Source organism: Pomacea canaliculata, linkage group LG1, assembly GCF_003073045.1.
Source record: "Pomacea canaliculata isolate SZHN2017 linkage group LG1, ASM307304v1, whole genome shotgun sequence".
NCBI classification, from domain to species: domain Eukaryota; kingdom Metazoa; phylum Mollusca; class Gastropoda; order Architaenioglossa; family Ampullariidae; genus Pomacea; species Pomacea canaliculata.
The window spans coordinates 29,997,853-30,018,221 of NC_037590.1; the positions used below are offsets into that span (position 1 = coordinate 29,997,853).

General features: G+C 41.3%; 1 protein-coding gene across 1 annotated transcript in view; it reads right to left on the reverse strand.

The window, feature by feature from the left end:
- Positions 1-20,369, reverse strand: part of LOC112574327 (von Willebrand factor D and EGF domain-containing protein-like) — a 34,492-nt gene that overhangs the window by 6,537 nt on the left and 7,586 nt on the right. The window contains exons 10-29 of the mRNA XM_025255342.1: positions 20,100-20,173; positions 19,051-19,114; positions 18,742-18,942; positions 18,146-18,360; positions 17,133-17,377; positions 16,285-16,625; positions 15,295-15,532; positions 14,131-14,792; positions 13,507-13,665; positions 12,741-12,845; positions 12,179-12,293; positions 11,166-11,425; positions 10,912-11,017; positions 10,270-10,380; positions 8,677-8,814; positions 8,388-8,522; positions 7,809-7,934; positions 4,879-4,974; positions 3,979-4,074; positions 3,043-3,138 (exon numbers count right to left, since the gene is read on the reverse strand). Of these exons, the coding sequence (XP_025111127.1) occupies positions 3,043-3,138; positions 3,979-4,074; positions 4,879-4,974; positions 7,809-7,934; positions 8,388-8,522; positions 8,677-8,814; positions 10,270-10,380; positions 10,912-11,017; positions 11,166-11,425; positions 12,179-12,293; positions 12,741-12,845; positions 13,507-13,665; positions 14,131-14,792; positions 15,295-15,532; positions 16,285-16,625; positions 17,133-17,377; positions 18,146-18,360; positions 18,742-18,942; positions 19,051-19,114; positions 20,100-20,173 (3,583 nt within the window). The remainder of the gene's footprint in view (positions 1-3,042; positions 3,139-3,978; positions 4,075-4,878; positions 4,975-7,808; positions 7,935-8,387; positions 8,523-8,676; positions 8,815-10,269; positions 10,381-10,911; positions 11,018-11,165; positions 11,426-12,178; positions 12,294-12,740; positions 12,846-13,506; positions 13,666-14,130; positions 14,793-15,294; positions 15,533-16,284; positions 16,626-17,132; positions 17,378-18,145; positions 18,361-18,741; positions 18,943-19,050; positions 19,115-20,099; positions 20,174-20,369) is intronic.

Genomic DNA, 20,369 nt, shown 5'->3' on the forward strand with positions numbered 1-20,369 from the left:
CTTTACCAAACACTTCTATTAAGGCATACTCTTGACAGTAGCCTCACTTTTGAAACAGAAAGTGAAGTGCGATTCTTGAGTCACTGATAGCCTCCTGGCAATGTAGATAGAGAAAAAACTGACAGCAGGTGTCGCCACTCTCTCCATTCTTAAAAAACAGCGACTAGTTAATGAGCTGAGCGTCCATTACCAGCTTCTACTGGATCATTCCATCCTAGCATCCTGTCTGATCAAATAATAAGGGAAAGTGCAGATCACGAAGCATGACAGAAAATCGTGTCCAGAGAAGCTAGTAAGCTAGAAAGGTCAAAGTTGATTACAAGAACCACGTAAAGGAATTTCCCGTGACTAGATAAGTACACACAGACATGTAAGATAAGTCAAGTACAAACACAAAAATCCATTTCCACCTGCAGCACTGTATCGAACATCGTGAAAATGAAACGAGTTCCACGCGTCCTTTACTCATTATAATTACTGGAATTCGGTGAATGAATACAAGCCTCGGCAAATCTTTCCATCGTGGACCGATCGAGTTACCAAGGTCGTCAGGAAAGCGGAAAGAGAGAAAAAAAAAGAGAAAAAAAAGGAAAAGCAGGCGGTCAGATTGTGTGCATGTCCTTTGAGTCTTTGGGGAGGAGGGTGGATGATGCAGGGAAAACAAAAGATGTGGAACAAAGTGACATAACATAGCTGTGGACCTCAAATGTTGTTCAAGAGGCAGACGCACTATTTGCTGCTTATTGTGGCGACGGTACACGACCTTGAGAGAGTAACAAACAGATCGATTGGACCAGGCGGGCTATTTACGGGTGGTCCCTCCGCCATCATTCTCCTGTCGCTATGACAACCGCAAATCACTAGGACGGCTTCTGGGGGGAAGGAGGGAAGTGGGCATGATGGTGGGTAATGGGGGGATTGGTGTTTTACGCCGAGCCAGCAACTATATCACGGCAAGGCGGACAGTCCTGTAAACAGATGCCTTAGAGAAAGAACAGCGTGCCCGAGACGAGAGCTGAACCCAGGACAGCCAATCCTCACTGTATTGGTGACAGGAGCTAACCGCTGCGACACCGGACCACCCTGGTGGGGAAGGAGGCGATCATAAAAATTTGCTCGGAGAAGAACTCTCACTCGTAGCACTTTTACTGTTGACACAAATAGATGGTGACAAAATGAAATCCGGATGTTTATATGCTCTCTCTCTCTCTCTTCCTCCGCGACAACTTTCAGCAAGCGTGTAAGGGACGATGGATTGTTTGCGTGCACCGAGTGCTGGATAATTAAAATTTATGTTTTGTAACGAATGTGAATAGAAGTAAAGACACGTACACAACGTATCGACCGTCGTGTTTAGTGACGGGGACGTACAGCCGCACCCAGACACCAGGACTCCCAGTACAGACACGTTAATCGAGATCATACACTCACGTTTCTGATATAAAAACAAAATTACCGCATATTCATACATCTGGCATTTACGGATTGTTAACTTGTTTTTGATCAATGTGTGAATTCGTAGATTCGGCAAGTGGGATACGCTCCATGTACCCTCTTGACCAAGCTATATGGATTTAGGAAATGGAATGTATTATTGACCATTTCCAACCAAAGTAATTGTGTCAGAACTCTCTGGTGGGTCTTAAGTTTTTATATTCCTTATTACTATTGAAAATAGAGGGATATAGAGGGAAAAAAGACCTACTTCAGTTAAAAGCAAATAGAAGTGGTCTATGCTAGAACAGAATCAGCTAAACACCTCTTCAAGTATGAGACTTGCAGAGGAAAATGTAAGAAAAGCAAAAACGTTTAAAAGGTATTTTTTATTATTAAGTTTTCATGGTGCATGAAATTCTGAAAGAAGATGTTTTTAATACCAGACCTGTCACGGGCGAATTAGGTGCTTCCAGCACGTGCGTGAACACATACACACACAAACGTAAACGCACACACGCATGCACACACAGCCTTTACCCCGTTTCCAATTCATCGAATTCGACTTTACTGTTTTACTTATTTATCTTTCCTTGCTGATGTGTCTTTGAATCATTGTCTTTTTAAAGAAGATTCGTCTTGCTAAAAGATTAAAAAAAAAACAACCCAAACCCCAAGAACAAAAGAAAAGTTTCGGTATGCAAATTCCCAAGATGAAAAGCTTTAAAGTGTGGGCACGGGTAATCCTGGAGCATCTTGCTTGTCAGTGAAGCACAGGGACATTAGCGTGAACTAGTCACCGGCTTTAACCTTTTTAGACGCGATGACGAGGACACTGAGGGCACAGGCGAGGACTGAGGTGATGGACATATGAGCTCACACACACACACACACACACCTATATGTCTCTCTCTCTCTCACATGCACACAAAAACACACACGCACATACAAAGAGAGAGAGAAGGGGAAGATATACCAGCAGATCTATAAACTACATGAAGTAAATTAGTTCTGTCAGGTAGAAGTTCCAAAAATACCTTCTAAAGGTTACTCTTTATGTATGTTCATTCTTGTTTACGCAACGCTGCCATTACATTATTTTCTAGAGTAAAATTAGAGGTAAACACATTTTTGTGAAGACTATCTCATTTGTACTATTTTTATACACAACATAGGAGGAAAAATGACAGAATAAATTTACATGGAGGAGATAATTGTAATTTTTTTTAAATAAAAGAAATAATGTTATGAACAAAGTGATACATCTAAGGCACAAAAAAAAAAACAAACAAAAAAAAAACAACAAACAAACAAAAACGACACATCGCAATTAACTGTATACAAAACATCCGATATGTCGTAATGTCGTAAAAAGTCTACAAATCTTTTTTTTTAAATTTGGCCACTGTCGCAAGAGAGACAGTAGACGGTAACCAGACATATAACTCGGTCAACATCGTATCGATAACTGATTCCGCTGTAATTAAAATCAATGCAACATTAATCATACCACACCACTGAGCGTGGCTTGCTTATTTCCGCGGATGGACAGTCACCACCACGGAAAATCATTCTTCCCTTTTTCCTGAAGAAAATACAGTTACTTACGAAGTTCACATCGATTGCCCAGGTAACCATAGCGACACAGACAGCGGTTTCTGCCGACACAACGTCCGTCGTTGACACACGGTGGTGAGCATGTTGCTGAGGACAGAAGATACAAAACACTCTCTCTTCACCATTTTCAAGGGGCTAGTTGAAATTTTGTCCTGAGTGTTAAAAACCATTTCAAAGGCTCTTGAACTGAACTCGCCACACTGTCATGAAGGACTGCTTCAAATTGCAAGAAAATAATAACGTTAGTGAAATGTCGTTAATGATGAAAGAGCAGATAAAGAGGATAGCAAATCATGGTTAAGATAAAAAAGACATTTCAATTTACTCTACCGATCTTTATACGACAAGGTACCCAGCAAAGCGTGGCCACGTAATTTGAGCAACTTGCGTGCATTACTACGTCCACCGGAAGCTGGAGGTGCTGTCAGCGAGTTATCTACTACTGCAAGAAGGTTGTTTTTTTTTCACTATCTGTGCATTGTTTTGTTTCAAAAAGAGAGGCAATACTATTTGTTTGTCTTTTTTTCAGTTTTTAGATCAATTAATTTCTTAGTCAGCATCTCAGAGGCACGCTGGGTGCACCAACAAAATTACATCCCTTAATTTTGTATACGGCCTAAGGAATGGCGAGTGCTGTCTGCAACTCAAGCAGACCAGAACCCTAAGGTCCATTGAAGGTTGCCTGGTAGTGTAGTGGTTAAAGCTGCATCATTGTAATGTGAAGGCTCTGGGTTCAGATCTCGCCTTGGGACACTCTGTTCTCAGGGTTGGGTGTCGGCGGTTTTCTTCCCCTCCCTTTTCCCCCCACAGAGCTATAGAATCTCAAGGTGAAAACTTTTTTAATAGATCAACCAGCCAATCAGCTAAGGTCCATGACACATAGGATGAACCAGGAATGTAGAGTGGTCAATGTTGTCAGACACCTACTTTCCAGACACTGTGGACCCGTGTAGCCTGGCACACACCGGCACTGGTTGGGCGAAACACACAGGCCACCGTTACGGCACACTGGGTTACATACCGCTGAAAATAAAACAAAAAAAGTAAAACAAAACAAAAAACATAAGACAATAAAATAAAAATATGAAACAAACACAAAATAAAATAAATAGTACTGTGCAAAGGAGGGGGGTACAATAATGGTTCCATTATGGCAAGACTACGGACCAGTCTAATTCCCTTCTGCTGTAATAATAAATAGTCGATCTTCACAAAAATGTACGAATGTCAGTGAAGTGAATAAATCTGCTCACGAGTGAATGAATACTCAAAGTTAATGAGACGGCGCACAGGTCAACTAATGTACAACATGCTTGTGAATAACGCAATAATGCACGGGTCTACACAAGAAGCTGATTTGTCTTAATAGATTTCAGTTACTTACAAAGTATTCATTTAGAGCTTAGAAAGAAGAAAGCAAATAGTATTGATGATATTTTCTTACTTTTTTGAGTATTATTATAGATGTTCTTCGATTTACAAATGTTTAATCCATGGTAATGGTTACGTTTATGAGTTAAGCAGAATTTCCTTATGACAATAATTCAAAAGATTAAGAACAGTGTCACAGGAACGGACTGAATTCGTTTTTTTTTCTTCTGAATATTCCAAATTCAGCGCATTTCACATCGTGGAGCGATGTTTCATAAGCAATTTTAAACTACATAGTGTAAAGCAGCTACAAATTATGTGCAACATTTTACATTTTCTTGGCGTTGTTACCACTGCACAGAATGTGTGAGTTGGTCAACATTATAAAATTAAAGTCCAACACAGGGTGGACACAGTTGTCGTCTGTCTCATACCACAGAAGTAATACGAACTTACGAATGTTACACGTGTCACCAGCGTATCCTGGACGACAGCCGCACAGCCCCGGCCGGACACAAAGCCGTCCTGCCGGACAACCGTCCTCGCAGATAGCTGTAACACAGTGTGTGGACATCTTGTGTACTATGCTTCCACGTTTAGTAAGAAAAAGCCAACATATAAATTTAATTTCCCTTCGAAATATTTTTTTTATCAGCAGCAGAATTCACTCTCTTTTTCTGCGGAATTTAAAAATCAGCTAATTACCCATTTGTCTAAATGCAAGAGTGAGTGCGAAAGTAAATCAACAAACAAAATAAGCTTGTGCACAGAGGGCATTGTGTTTGTGCACGCGCGAGCGGGAGAAAGAAAGAGAAATGTCTAAATGAAGAGATTAACATATCTAAAATTTATTAAAATATCAATACACCGAAATTTTAATCAAATTAAGGGTTTCATAAAGGTGAAGTCCTACAAATAAAATAGTATTACTTACTTGTGGAAACAAACCGAGAGAATGTTTAAAAAATACTGACGACAAGTGTCACTCTTGAATATTGTCTATGTACCTGAATTATTTTGTTTCGCGTAACATGTAAAATCAGTTTCGACAAAGACTTTCTTACAGATATATGTGACAATATTCATTTACGATCTGACAGAGAACATAAAGGTTAATAACCCCTCCTTTTCGAGTATTACCGATTGATTTTGAAAAAAAAGCGTTCAATTCAATTAATTCAAGTTTATTCATACGAGCTAAAAGCATTTGGATTTAAATTAGAAATTTAAATGGATACAAAGGTTTTATTGAAAGTCAACATTTTCAATAAATGAGTAAGTCACGTCGTGATTTCCGATCAACAGAGGATACAGACAGAGTAGCGATCGGAACGTACGGCAAGTGTTGCCGAGGTCCTCATGACTTCTGTACACAAAGATCAGAGCGGGTTTCAGGTCACTCCATTCCAACTTTATTTGAATGGCCAGCCGGTCTTCCGGCAAAGCGCTAAAATCAAGGCACCAGGCACAAAATACAAAACCCAACCAACCAACAAATAAGCAAACAAAAAATGGGAGGAAGGACAGTAGGTTTATTAACCAGTAGACAACTGTTCGCTGGGTGTGTCCCGCTACAGACAACATCAGGTCTAAGATACACTCTTCCCATAAGACCACCTGGCCAGCTCGCAGCTCGCTCGCTTATGACATTTAGACAAGTTCTAAAATCACTCGCCCATGACATAAAAGACAGCTTTCCCAGGTTTTTTAGGTCTAATGTGGCGCATTTTTTTTCTAAAGACCAGGTGAAGCTCAATGCAAAATATTACTTCCACAAATGTATGTCAAAGAGCGCTCTGTGAAGAACATCAACGAGACAGAAGGTGTGGATCGTGATGTTGACTCATCCAAGAGTCCCCTCGGCTAGGTCCCGTTCCCGGCATCTACATTCAGGCCTTGACCCTTGAACCTTGCATCTCGCTTGTGGCATCGTCCTCCGCAGCACGACATTCTAAAAAACAAATCAGCAACGTCCCTCCTTGCAGGTCCGTCACCGACAAGGTGCCATGGCGGACTTGTGTCTTTCTTCCTGAAGAAAAGGCCACAGTTCAGAGAAAAAAGTTCCATTACATAGCCGACATGAAACTTGACCCTGGGGCACTAGCCACGTAGTTACTAATCTGCATGCACTTTTCATGCTTCATGAGATCTACGTGTTTCCTTCGCGGGATTTCTAAGCGGGGGAAAGAAAGAAAGAAATGCATCACTGATAGTTGTCTAGACTTGTTTTTCTCGGGCTTCCCTCCTTAGTGATCTTCAAAGGACGTGTGGGACAGAAAGTTCGATATCCACACCAATCGATCTGGTCTTAGAAGTTTGGCATTAATTCGATGTCAGAAATGATGCCCTTCCCCCACATTCGTGACCCAATTCCCCACATTCATGACCTGATTACGCGCCTTCGTGACCTCATATACGTTACTCCATGCGACCGTTGTTATTTTGGATCAGAAATCGTCTGGTCTGAAAATGTCAGCATAGGTCCTCTAGAAACGTCCTGTGTGAGTCAGGTGCCGCTCAGGCTTCGTCCTTGGACTCTGATGCCAACCTATTATTTCACTCCCAAGTAACCTTTCCATGCTGACGGAAAGCCGACCTTCCATGCAGGCAACACTACCCCTGCTGCTTGAGAACTCCATGGAAAACGCTTTTAAGTTTACGCAATCACTTTAAAGAAAAGCTTTAGCACACATTTTCCTTAGAGTGCCAACAAACCCTGGAACTATTTAATTTAGCCACTGTTTTTTTAAAAGCTTCTCACTTTCACTTTACGGCAACACGGTCAATAGAAAGGGGTCACTGGGTCACTGTATCCTTGCCTTGCGAAATGAAAAGCATCTCTAAACCATTTATACCCAGAAACCCGCACTTTCTGCGTCGGTAAGAAAGGTCTAATTTTTAAGCTCACACAGGAGATCATTGATAAGATAAGATGAAGAATAAATAAGTATAAATGAGGGTAGTGGCGAAGAAGCCAGACATAAAAGGTCAGGGTGATGATGGCTGCAAATAAAGACTGAAGCTCGCCCCTACATCACCGCACAGCACTGAACAGGTTTGATCTTTCCGTCTTAGATGTCGTTGTATGTTTGCCTGACGATTATTTGACCAGTCGTGTACCTACAACTTCTGGCAGAAAACGCACACACATGTTTTATTTTCTTTGTGTGCGTGCACTATCTCCACCCGAGGTAAACCTCAAACGTTCTTTACTTTTCATGATCGCGGATAGTGTTCATGTAGACTGAAGAATGTCCTGATATATCTGTGAACACTGATTACACTGTTTAGGTTGGAAGGACTATGTTAGCTGCTCACAGTCGTCCAAAATTTGTATATGCTGGTTCTAGTAAAAACTGGCATCTGGGAACTTTTCGTGTACTTACGTTCACATGAAGACCCATCACCTCTGTAGCCGCGAGGGCAGGGTCCACATCGGTACCCTGGGAACTCTTTGAGTTCTTGACAGGTCACGTGATCGGAACAGACTTTGGCGCGGCAAGCAGACTCCGCTGCACAAGGAGACAAGGCAGTCTTTGAGCAAGTATGTTAAAACGTTATCTTGATAAACTTCAGTAAAGAAAATAAAACTTGTTCAGGCATGAATGAACAATAAAATCCACGTGGTTCGTTGTGTATGAAAACAGGGAGAGCTCGATGTTTGAATGAGGATGTCACCTCCTATTTTGTCACCCTTTGTCTTTTTCTGTAAATCGGGTGCACGTTTCCATCGGGTGAGCGTAAGGAGGAGGTGGTCCCAGTCTCTCTTCTTTAAACAGACGACATTTGTATCCGAAATGGGGGTTTCCCCCAATAATTTCATGTTCGCTCAGGTTGGCTTATGAAGAAGAAAATTATGAGACAGCCACACAAACAACCAGACAGGTAGATAAGAGGAGACATGCGACGCAACTACACACTTCATGGCCAGTTTCTTCGAAAAGGGCAAGTCTTCATTCACATACTTGTTCTCTGGCACCGTCTTCCGTCTCCGAGAAAGAAACGAGGACAAACGTCACAATCGAAGCCTTCGCTAGGGGGCGCTAGGTCTTTGCACTGCACACCTGGAAAGCAAGGACTGCTCTCACACGCGTCCAACTCTGAAACGATTTGAAAACTTGTAGTAGACATCCTATGGAGACTAACAACTGATTTCTTTGTGACCAAAAATATTACAAACGACTTATTTTGATTTTTGTGTTTCTGTTTGTATAACAGGCGAGTGTCGCTCGCGAACCAGTTAGACTCACTGACCTTCGCAGATCTGGCCGTCGCCGGTGTAACCTGCAGGACAAGGTCCACAGATGAAGGAGCCGCCTGCTGGTTGACACAGAACCCCGGGGTAGCACGGCTCATTATGGCACTGGTCCGAGACTGATTCGCATCTCTCGCCTGTTCAAAGAGAAAAAGAGAAAATATAAACTATCAAACATCTGTCCTACATGTGTACCGTTTCTTGTGGTTAACTTAAAATAATTTCACTTCGTGATCGGAAATTCTGATGTGGAGGTCTCGAGGCTGTGACATGATCAAGCTGTACGTCTGAATACAATGAAAACTTCCTTCAAAGCTAAAGTAAGTCCTTGAGCATATTTAAATGAGGAAAAAACGTCACAAATGAACTGAATGCTTACTTTTGATTAAAGAATAAAATTCGATTTTATTGATATAAAAGGTAAACATGGCTTATTATGTGAAGGAAAAGTTTCTTATAATTGTTCTTTAAAATCAACAAATTTTTCACTTTTTTCCCTCACATGAAAAAAAAATCCAAGTGATGAAAAAAATTAATCACACAGAAGTCAGAAAATTACAATTGCAATCAAGGCAGAGAATCACCCCCCCCCCTCTCTCTCAAAAATATAAGCAGATGAAGACATATCAACCCGCCTCTCTATACACGAACAACACGTACGTACACTACACCTCTCCAAACAACACATTCATATATCTACATATAAAATATGTGTGTGTGTGTGTTAGCCAAAAAGTCGCTTTCGCTGAAACTTCTGGTGCCTCCTGCAGGCTACCGTCAGTGTGGACGTGAGCACTCTGTCTTGGAGAGGTCACAGAAAGTGCATTTGATCATGTCCCACGTGATAACTCATACAGAAGTATCAGTTCATAAATCAGCCGGCGCTCGTGCTGTCCAAAGTCGCTGCGTATTGACCGGAACGCGTTTCACATCACTTCCGCCTTTGACGCTAACGTCACGTTTACGTCAGAGCCTTGGCACCGAATGGCTGCACACACATCCGGGATCGAGGTGACGCCGTTTATCTCGTTAGAACGCTCGTATACGTCACCGTCATCCACATGACAGTGAGACTCAGGCCGCTTCATTTCGAGTCCCTGGTCTCCATTCCCACTGGACAGACCACAGTGCCGAGAGGACAAAACTGTTTATCACACACCGACCGGCAACGCGTCACAAAGAAACCTAAGTGCTTCCGGAAATTTGAGAAGCACTGAGCTGGACAAGCTATACAGTTATAAACACTTTGAACAAAGAAAAAAATCCACAGAAAAGCATAACGGATGAAAGAAGGCAATGAAGGGAAAAAACAAGCAAAAATAATGATTGAAAAAAAAAATAAAAAGGAAAGAAGAAAATGAAGGGAGGTAAAAGAAATCAAGAAAGAACAAAGTCGAGAGAAAAAGAAAATGAAAGGACAAATGAAAGAAAATGAAAAACCTCTAGAAGTCGAAGAAGTCAAAAAAAAAAATGTAAATGAATTAAGAAAGAAAAAAAAAATAAGAAATGAAAAAAAATAGTAATAGTGCATCTCATCACTAAGACAGAAAGGTTTCATCATAATTTTAACTAATCAATATGACGAAACCAACCCTCATATCCCAGGTTGCAGATACACCGATAGCCGTTGACCAGGTCGACACAGGTCCCGTGCAGGCAAGGATCTGAACTGCACTCGTCAACGTCCGACTCGCATCTCTTACCTGTTCAGACAAAGATGTGCATAGAGCGTGATTAGTTGGTTAGTAATAGAGTACACCTTAAGGCAAGCAGAGAAACATTACACGGATTTTCTCACTGTCTTCCTCATCGTTTTTCTTTAGCTGTTCAAAGCTCGAAGTTCCTTGTTCAGAATAATCGTGGTCCTTCGTAAATATTTAATCCCTTTTAGGGGCTCAAGCTCTCATTAAATAAACGGATCGGCAACGTGTTTTGCAGTAACGTAACGTGATCATTGTTTATAGCTCGTCCGTCTCATTGTCAAAACTTTCGTTGTGCTTGCGTATACACTTTTTCTTATTTATAGTCATCCTATAATGGTTTCTTTAGTTTCTGAGTCCTCCAGTGTTTGGAGAAGCAGATAAGACTGAATACAAAACTGTAAAAACGCGAGAAATAAAGTATCCTATAATTATGAGCAACGTTTTAATAATCTTACTTTAGTTTATACCTTGTTACTTCTCGAGGAGCATAGGACCGGAACATCTAATAATCTTAGGATGAACCAAACCCACCTGTGTAGCCAGGGGCACAGATACAGTCATGCCGAGGGTCTGAGTCCACGACAGCGGGGTTCGTGCAGGTGCCGCCATTGTCGCACTCACATGGTATCGTCCGAATCTGCAGGCAAACTCTCATAAGACAAGATGTACGAACAGAAGGGAGTATTTCAAAGATAAAAGTTTACAAAAGAACATACACACTGAACAATTAGAGAGGCAAAGAAGCGCTTATTAAGACAGAGAAAAGGACTAGGAACATACATTACCTCTAAAGTTGAGCTTGTTGTACCATTGCACTCGTCACGGGCAGTAATGACAAAAGAATGTACTCCAACAACATCATGGACACCATTTGTGGGGGTGCGCCACTGGAACAGTCCCCCCTGGCTGATGTAGGCGTCCTTCCTGTCCACACTCAGAATGAGGCGCGACCCATCCGGGTCCACCGTCCACACGTGCACCTGAACGCTCTGGCCGAGAAAAACGACGGGTCGGTCCTCAAACCTGATTACAGGTTTAACGTTGTCTGGAAATGTTTACCGCAAATTTAACATCGTCTGGAAATGTTTACCTTAGATTCAACACCTGCTAGAAATGTTTACCACATATTTTTACAACACATGGCTGGAAATGTTTAGGATGATTAATGTTGTTTGAAATGTTTTAGCTCGCTTGATATCGACGGAGGAAAGATTATTTTGGGAGAAATATTACTAGAAAGGTGCTGCACAGGTCTGATATTGTCATAAAATACCAATAAACAAATTACTAAATGTTGTCTATTATTCATTTACTATGTATTCAAGGCAAAACTTGATAGAACACCTGAAGGAATGTTTAATTAGAACCTTATATTAATATTGAAGAAATGATCAAACGTTTGATGTAAAGCAGGAATGGAGAACCTTTTTGAGACTGTTTTGATCTTTGTGTCACTCGCAGGTCATACAAAATTATCAACTTAAATGAGTCTGCACGTATTTTGCAGATATTTGGTCAAGCCGTAGTTTTGCCACAGTGTGTTAAGACTTTTGCAGCCTGACTAACCTGATTGTCCTGTGAAGAATACGTGTCTGTCCCGTCATGTACTTACATGTGTCGTGTCTATCCCAAAATAAACGTTCCTTACGTATCCCTCAAAATTTGTTATTATTTTTATACTCGATATAAATTTATGTTGACATGAATACAAGAGTTGTGGCCCGAGGTCCGGACGTTCCCCACCCCTGCTGTACAAAAGTTACTACAAGCCGTTGTTTTCTTTTAGTGGAAGACTTACCTGCGCGTGTAGACCAGTCATCCTGGCTCACGTCAGGTCGGCATTGAAAACAAGAGCTAAATGGCTGCGGCTGTCGACTTCGGTAACATTTTCCTTGGATGTAACAAGTGTCTGGCTATAAAGTGAAGTATTTTTAATACAAGGCAATAATAATAATAATAATAATAATAATAATAATAATAATAATAATAATAATAACAACAACAACAACAACAACGACGATGATCATGATGAGGATGTAAATATGAAAGTCTTGTGTTCAAAATCAACCAGTAAACTTAAATGTCATTGCTTTATACAGCTCACACATTGCAGAGACAACTGAAACGTGCACGCACGCAAACGACCATGAGCATACCAAGGAGCACAGCTTGGATATCATCCAGCATATACAGGAATGAAACCCCCCCCCCACACACACACACACAGACACACACACACAGAGTACCACCTCTTTATGGCTGTGTATGACAGCCAGGTTAGATCTACTCATTCTAATCATACGTTCATCAGCCGCAGTATTTATCTAACACTTATTACAAGTGTATCCTCTGATCCTTACGATAGTTCTACAGCCAGAACTTCCGTCCTTCCCACAGCTGCGACACAGGGAATCATATATCGTGTAGACAACGGTAGACAGCACGTCCCCAGACAACGCCACCACCTAAAGTTTGTAACAATCAGACAGAACACATCAGCCACTAGCACTGAGACACGATACATCCACTATTTATAAATAGACACGACACATCAACCACTTGCAATTCAAAGGAATAATAAATAAATAATAATAAAAGCAGAAAATAGTGTGTATTATCGAATGAAACTGCTAGATGGAATATTCTTTAGAATGGTCAACCCTTCTCAGTCACTAATCAAGTTCTATTTATAATATCAGTGCAGTGCTTCCCCGCCAACCCCGAAAATAATCATAAAACGTTCTGATGCCATGTCAAAGGGAACACAACTGCTAATAATACTAAACTGTTAGTGTAAATGATCTCACTATCAAACCCGTATATGTTACACTCACAAATCACGCACGACATTCACGTGGCTGACAGGTGAACTGGAATGGCATGCACACCTCGTGTGTTTTATGCAAAATGAAGTGCGATTCATGTCTTGACGTCAGTGCGCTGGGAAACCAAGCTGGAAGGTAGCTTCTGCAGGTTAGGTTTGGGTGTCTCCGTGAACAATTAGACAATTACAACTACGGTAGATTGATATCAATAGTGTGAAGCAATAAATGGATCTCACGCACGCACACAAGCATGCCTGTTCTCAGACAGACACACGCATTCACGAGCAAAAGCTGCGTGCACCTCGACTTGCATGCTGTCGAAGGCAACTCGAGAACCGAACGCTGGCCGCAAAAAGTCCACGTAGGGCAGAATACAGGTGAACCGCCCGTCTGCTCCAAAGGTGTTGCCTACAACGATTGGCTGCGACATGAGCAAAGACTTCACCTGGCCGTCTGCAACCTAAAGACAAAGTCACATTTCCTTCTGCAACCTAGAGACCAAGTCCCATTTCCTAGTAAACAATGCATCAAGAAAATAATTACACCGCCAATTTCATCAACGAAGCTACTTCTTTTTTGTCGATGATATTCTGTTTTATCGACATTTTTTCTGAGACTCCCAAATAGGGCTTAGCAGACGTCTCCCTGCATATTTGAACGACTTTGTTTTTGAGAGCGTCAAATCGATGAGCGTCAGACTGGGGTGAACAAGACTGGGTTATCTGCTATCTGTGTTTTATGTCTTGCGCTATCTTACTTTCAAACTTACATTTTATGCTACAGAATTTAACTTTATCTACGTTGTTAAATTTTCGAAAAATATCATTTACATCTCAAATTCATATTCACGTGCACTGACGCGCGTGGAGACATATACACAAAAATAAAAGCACACGCGCACACACAGACACGTGGTCCAGCTTACAGCAACAGGAAAGACGCGACACCGAAGACGTTCCTCTCCAGGAAAAATGTCGAAGACGACGTCAGTGCAGCGACCGGTGTTGACCTCACACAACAGAAACCGGAGGTCACCGTTCTCTAGACTGTGCGAGTCCGTGCTCGGTCCTACATCTTCGTCTGTCGTTGTCATCTCTTTAACCGTCGTGATGAAGTCCTCAGTAGACTGACCGTGTCCAGACATAGGGGTCGGAAGACCACCGGTAGTTGGTGCAGTTCTTGCCGTGGACGTCAAATATGTTGTAGATGTTGAGTCGGACTGTTCGACTGTAGTTGTCTCGGGCCATGTGCTTGTCGAGGAAACATCGTCTACTGTCCAAGATGGTGTTGTTGTTTTCGGGGTATGTTCGCTTGTGAACATTTCTGTCACAGTGAACGAAGCAGTATGTAAAGTGGATGTGGTTGATTCTGCAGGGGACGAATCAGTCACTGTCGTCGAGTTTGTCGTGTCAAACAAAGTAGTTGTTGTATCTTGAGTTACGATAAACTGCTTTGTGTCTTCCTCTGTTACCGTCGCTGTTGTGGTGAATGTCGTCGACGATGTTAAATACGATGTTGTGTCAGATGACGACAGCGTTGCGTTTATTGACGCTGTGGAGGTCTTTTCACCATCTAACGGCATCTGTTCTGTGAGAAACAGAACCCATTTGAAAGTGAAATAACAACACTGTTTTCATCCATTTACTTATTTTTTTAAATATTTTTAATTTAAATTAATTAAAAGTATTAATTAAAGTATGATACTCAGTTCTGACTGCTAAAAACTGAAATTTGCCTGTCACTAGTTTCTTGTGTCATTCCGCACAAGCTCAGACAGGTATTGTTGTCAAACAGCTTACAACTACTGTAAAATGTCATTGGGAGAAAACCCCATTTATATTTAAAATGTTTAAATAAATTTTATGCCTATCACACCATCTCAAACCCAATTATGTTAAAAGACCACAAATTGTATCCATAAAATAACAATAAAATATGGTCCACTATTGTTAACTATAAACCCTTTAGCGAGCCACTTTCAACTTGTATTTGTTTTATCGATCATTGACTGGATCAATAGATCGTTTCATTGACTGGTGTTCAAAGACCAGACAGTGGTGAGACATCCGGGTACCACAGAAAGACTTACCCCCAAAGTCCCGGCAGTCCCGACCACTAAACCCTGGCGCGCACTGACAGCCGCCGGCGATGCAATTTCCGCTGCCGCAGCCTCTCGGACATGCCAGGGCATTCTGCAGGACAGCTGGCCATTCCGGCCTGGATCTGGAGGTCTTGGAGAAGTGTCTGGCCGACTGCAGCAAGCTCAGGTCGCATAAAGTCACCAGCAGGGACATGGCCGCCTCCACCCACCTCCGCTGACCCTTGACCTTCAGTGAAGAACGAGAATGAAAGCAGGCGCGCGCACAGATAAACCACAACGGGCAAATATTACTCTTACAGATATAAGAAATATTCGTTCATCTACTTGAAAGCCCTTCTGAATGGACTCAAATACGAACTAGCTTTTGGAAAAAGTTTCGCAAAGTTTTATATAGCCGTCTTGAGAAATGTTGCTAAATTTGGTCAAACACTCGTCCGAATTTGGATTCTAAAGGACTTATTTTTAGCTGAACACAGTGGTTTTATTAAAATTGAGAGAAAAGTGGTGTGCTTCTGCTAAAATTACAGTTGAGTTTAGCTCAGCCTTTAATCCGTCGCAGTTCAGAGTGTCTTATTCATCCGAAGAGTAAAACTGATTTTTTATTTAACTGCGAAGACTGAAGCTACTAAGAGATATTAGATGTTACTCTTCTAAACTTGCATTCTGCTTAGCTCAAGTTCTTTTTTAACTTGACTTTATTCTGTGCTTAAATGTGCTAGGGATAGTAGCACATGTTTTATAAGCTTAAACAATTCTAAAGAAACAAATTTCAAAGCTTGTATTTTTACAAATCATTTCTATGCCATTGAGATGCATTGCGTAAGTACATCTGAAAAATTGTGCTGACAGGAGCGGAAGAATGGTTTTATATAATTTAAAACAATTTTAGTTTTTAAAAAGTTCTTAAACTGTGTTGTGTATTCTGTTTCTATACAAAGGATTATCTAAATAGATTTAACTTTTAATTTATCCTTGTACCTTAATATCAGATTTACAAATCTCAAACACCGTTTCGATGGACTTGCCGAGATGCTCAGCACAGTTCAGCGCAACGTCTGAGCCAAGAAGGGTCTCCGTGCAGATGTCCACAGCCTCCTTTTCGCTCAGAGCAGAGTGAGGGGGCGAGGTTGAAGGTGAAGTGGATGCATCCCTGACGCTGTCATACTTGAAGTAGTATTCTGGCATCCTTCGCAACGTATACTCTTCCCCAGATGGTGGCTCATTTTCTAGATTGCCATAGAGTGTTCTCTCGTTGACGATATTATTGCCCAAGACAGGAAGCTCAAGACCTCGTCTTTTGAAAGGACCAACTGTGGTATCTGTTGCAAACATTCGTGAACGTAAACGTAACTAAATTATCTCAAACATAAATCGCCTTCTTTGCGTATCTAAGATGAGCGAAATGCCAGAATATGAAAATATGAAAACGGTTCCACACACAGTCTAGTTTCTTCACTCAGGCAATGTATGTGAGGCTAGCAGATTAATAACACGTCTATGATGACATCTGATGAAGTCCAACATTTAAGAGCTTGAATACAAAACAGACCACTTTAGCCGTGATATTTATATTGAAAATATTGGATGCTTTATGATAACATTATTTTAGGAAGCTCTGGTCTGTTCGTTTGGTAAGTGCTACCCACATAAGCACTCCCAGTGTCTTAAGACGATAATACGGTCAGGTTCAGAGAGTATTTCATTAAAAGTATTATATTTTAAAATTTCAGGGATGGCCAATGATTGGTACTCAAAGAATGAGCAAACTCACCATGCTATGTTGCAGCACAACGTGAGGGAAATCTACTGGTGGAAGAGGAGCTTACCTGAAGCCAGTGTGGCAGGCAAGTCTTCGTCCCCGCTGCCACCCTGGAAGCGGTTAAGAGTAAAGAAAAAGTCAGTTCGGTCGTCTGCAGGTAAAACGGAGGGAATGACGTCAGTCAGGAGTGGTGTGTGGGGACAGGTGTCCCCAGGTGTCTCGGATGGCGAGCAGTCACAGCGAGGAGCAGCGCCGTGCATCACAGAGGTGGACAGCGGCGGCTCCTCAAAGAAACTGCGGCCGGGAGGCAGTCTTGGACATAAACAGGGTCAGACGATGATTCAGTAAGTTGGCTTGAGAGTCTAGAGGGCAATCTAACAGGTTGAGACATCCAGACTGAGATGAACGAGATGAAATTTTTTCTATTACATGCGCAGATATACATTAATGCGATACAAAAAGTAAAAAATGAATGCATGAGACAGAAAATAAGATTTTCATATATTAGCTGTTATAAACCGACCAGTGAAAAAAGGTAAGAATAATAACAACAACAACAATAATACCAATAACAATAACTATAATAAATCTCCATACCCATTAGAGGGTGACATATTAATAAAGAATCTTCAACCTTGAATCTTGAAGGAAGTGTGGAAAACTGAGGATTTTACTAATTGTCGTAGGCAAATCTCATGGCAAGCGACAGTCGTCGTGCATCAAGAACCTGACCTTTAAGAGCGTCATATGACCTTATTAAGTCTCACTGTGCCTTTCCTGACGTCTCTTAGAGTCTGAGACTTCAACTAACGTTCAATAGTCATCAACGTTTTCTTGTCACCTGAATACAAATACCTTTCTTCAGCTCTCTTACCCTCTCTCGTGTTCTGGCTTCGTGCCCTTGACATTTCTTTGATGAGAGAAACGTGTTTTTAAAGGAAAGGGAGTCAAGGCTGAGAAACAAGCCTGGATAGTTTATAGGTAAGGCGAATCGTAAAGGATCATTAACCATGTGCTTACCTGTGATGAGAGTATGCTTACACAATAATACAAGTTTGATCAGATAGTCACGTGACTTACCTCCATATTTCAGCCAAGTCTCCTACATCCTGTCCTCTACTGACGCCCTCGCCTCTGCCGCCTACAGGATCCATAAGGTCGCTGTCGGGGTCGTAGACGGTCATCCCACACAAACCTCGCGACAGCCCATCATCTGTAGGTGGCGCCAGCAGCGAGATAGACATTCCCCAAACCTCCAAGACGGCCTTGATCAAAGTGCCACTGGAAAACAGCACCTGTAGGGACATACGAAAAGATGAGAAACTTGGCGAAAGAGCTCTTTTGGGATATATTCGAGAATAGAGGATCGTTCTAGAACTTAGGAGTTGTACGGCCAACTTCAATTTGTTTAGTATCCACGTTATTACGTAAACGAGCACTAAGAATCTCATTATTGTTTAGACTTAAAATTTTAGTAATTTTATCAAAATATTATTAGTTTTTTCCTAGGTTAGTCGTAAACATCGTTGTTCACAGGTAGGACTAGCAAATAATTCCACCGTTCTTCGAGATACAACAAAAAATAAATAACAAACAACAAAATAAATAAGAAAGAAGGGGCAGAGCTATTTTTGTCAAGAATCAACACGTGTACTGAATACAGTGGTCAGACGTACGGTCAACATGTTGCCGTTGTTTGTCTCAAATACTTTGACGTCGTCGGTGAGGAAACTTCCCGGAAATGAAACGTCAGCTTTTCCAGGCGGAAGTTGTCCGTGACACATGTCAATGGACACCACGTCGTCGTTGTCCCGTGCCACGAGGCCGCATGCACAGGAACCTCCTCCACCCCTGCACTCTGAGACTCGCACGTGCACCTAGAACAAACAACAACATGCCGGTCATTATGATGATTCACAACTAAAATAAATTTAATTACATAAACAAATTATACTAAAAAGAAGAGGGGGACTGACGATTATTACCGTGAAATCTCTGGTCAAGCTCTCGTGAAGTAGAAAAGTTCCTCGATTGTGAAATTGATGCACCCTGTGGAAAGAACACGTTTTAAACAAAAGAATGAAAATATTTTCAATGCGCTTAACATAAGTGGTTACGTAACATAAAAATTTCCTAACTGGACCCCAGATATCAAGAATACAAGTCGTTGGCTCCATCTAGGATTCTCTTGATACTCTGGAAGGAGAACGAGGATGAGGATGAGGATTGATGACTATGATGATGATTATTATGACTGATGATGATAATGAAGTTGATGACGATAAGTAGGAATTTATAAAGAGCAATATTTTAGCCAAAGGCAGACTCATTGTGGTGAACAAGATCACAAATTAGTAACAAAGATGTATAATAAGATTTAAATAAACCAGTAACGACGATGTATAAGAAGAACAACGCGAGGACTCGCTGCGTTCCTGCAGTAAAGGGAGATCACTGAAGATGTAACGATACCGACTCCAGAGAATAAGGTGAGTGACATCAGGAGAAAACTGGGAAGACATCGAGTAATCTTGAGAATATGAACAAATGGCATTATATGAAACTGCAAGAAGGTGATCATCACCTCAGTTTATTCACTGCAGCTCCAGGTCGCTGCCAAAGCGAGTGAAACATCGCGAAGTGAATCAAGCCAACAGATCTAAACAGTGCGCTGTTCAAAATACTATTATATACATTATATACAGGCCTGTTGCCAAGCAGAAGAGGAAGAAAACTCAGCAGAAGCACATGTAAACATGATGGTCCAACACTTTTATCCAAATCGAAGCACGACCACAAAACATAAATAAAATAAACGAGATCCGATCCCCTCAGACTGCTAGGCAAAGGGACAGAACTCTGTGTATAGAGGAAGAACTCTACATGTTTGGTTTGAAAAAAATCAACTATTTACAAAGCGCTAAATGTTGACACTCAATCAATGAATAAAACAAAATGAGAAAAGAAAATAAATCGTGTTAATTCTCTTCGTTGGGTACAACACTTACGTACTCAAGATAGCGACAAACCTTACTCGCCATCAAATGTGATGATGTGTGGGTCAGCAAACACGTGACATTGTGCGATGGGTACGTGCTGCAGGTGTATCTGAAACCGAACACAGTGACAAATTTAAAGGTGCATTGGGGTGCATTGTTTTCTTTTAATGACTATTTAAAGCTCAGTTCAAGATATTATTTTCCAAAATCTGGGTACATGCCCACCTCCGTCCTCGAGAAATACTCCTGTGAACATCATTATGAACAAAACAAGGTCAAACTCGTGAGGTCACTTCCGTACAGAG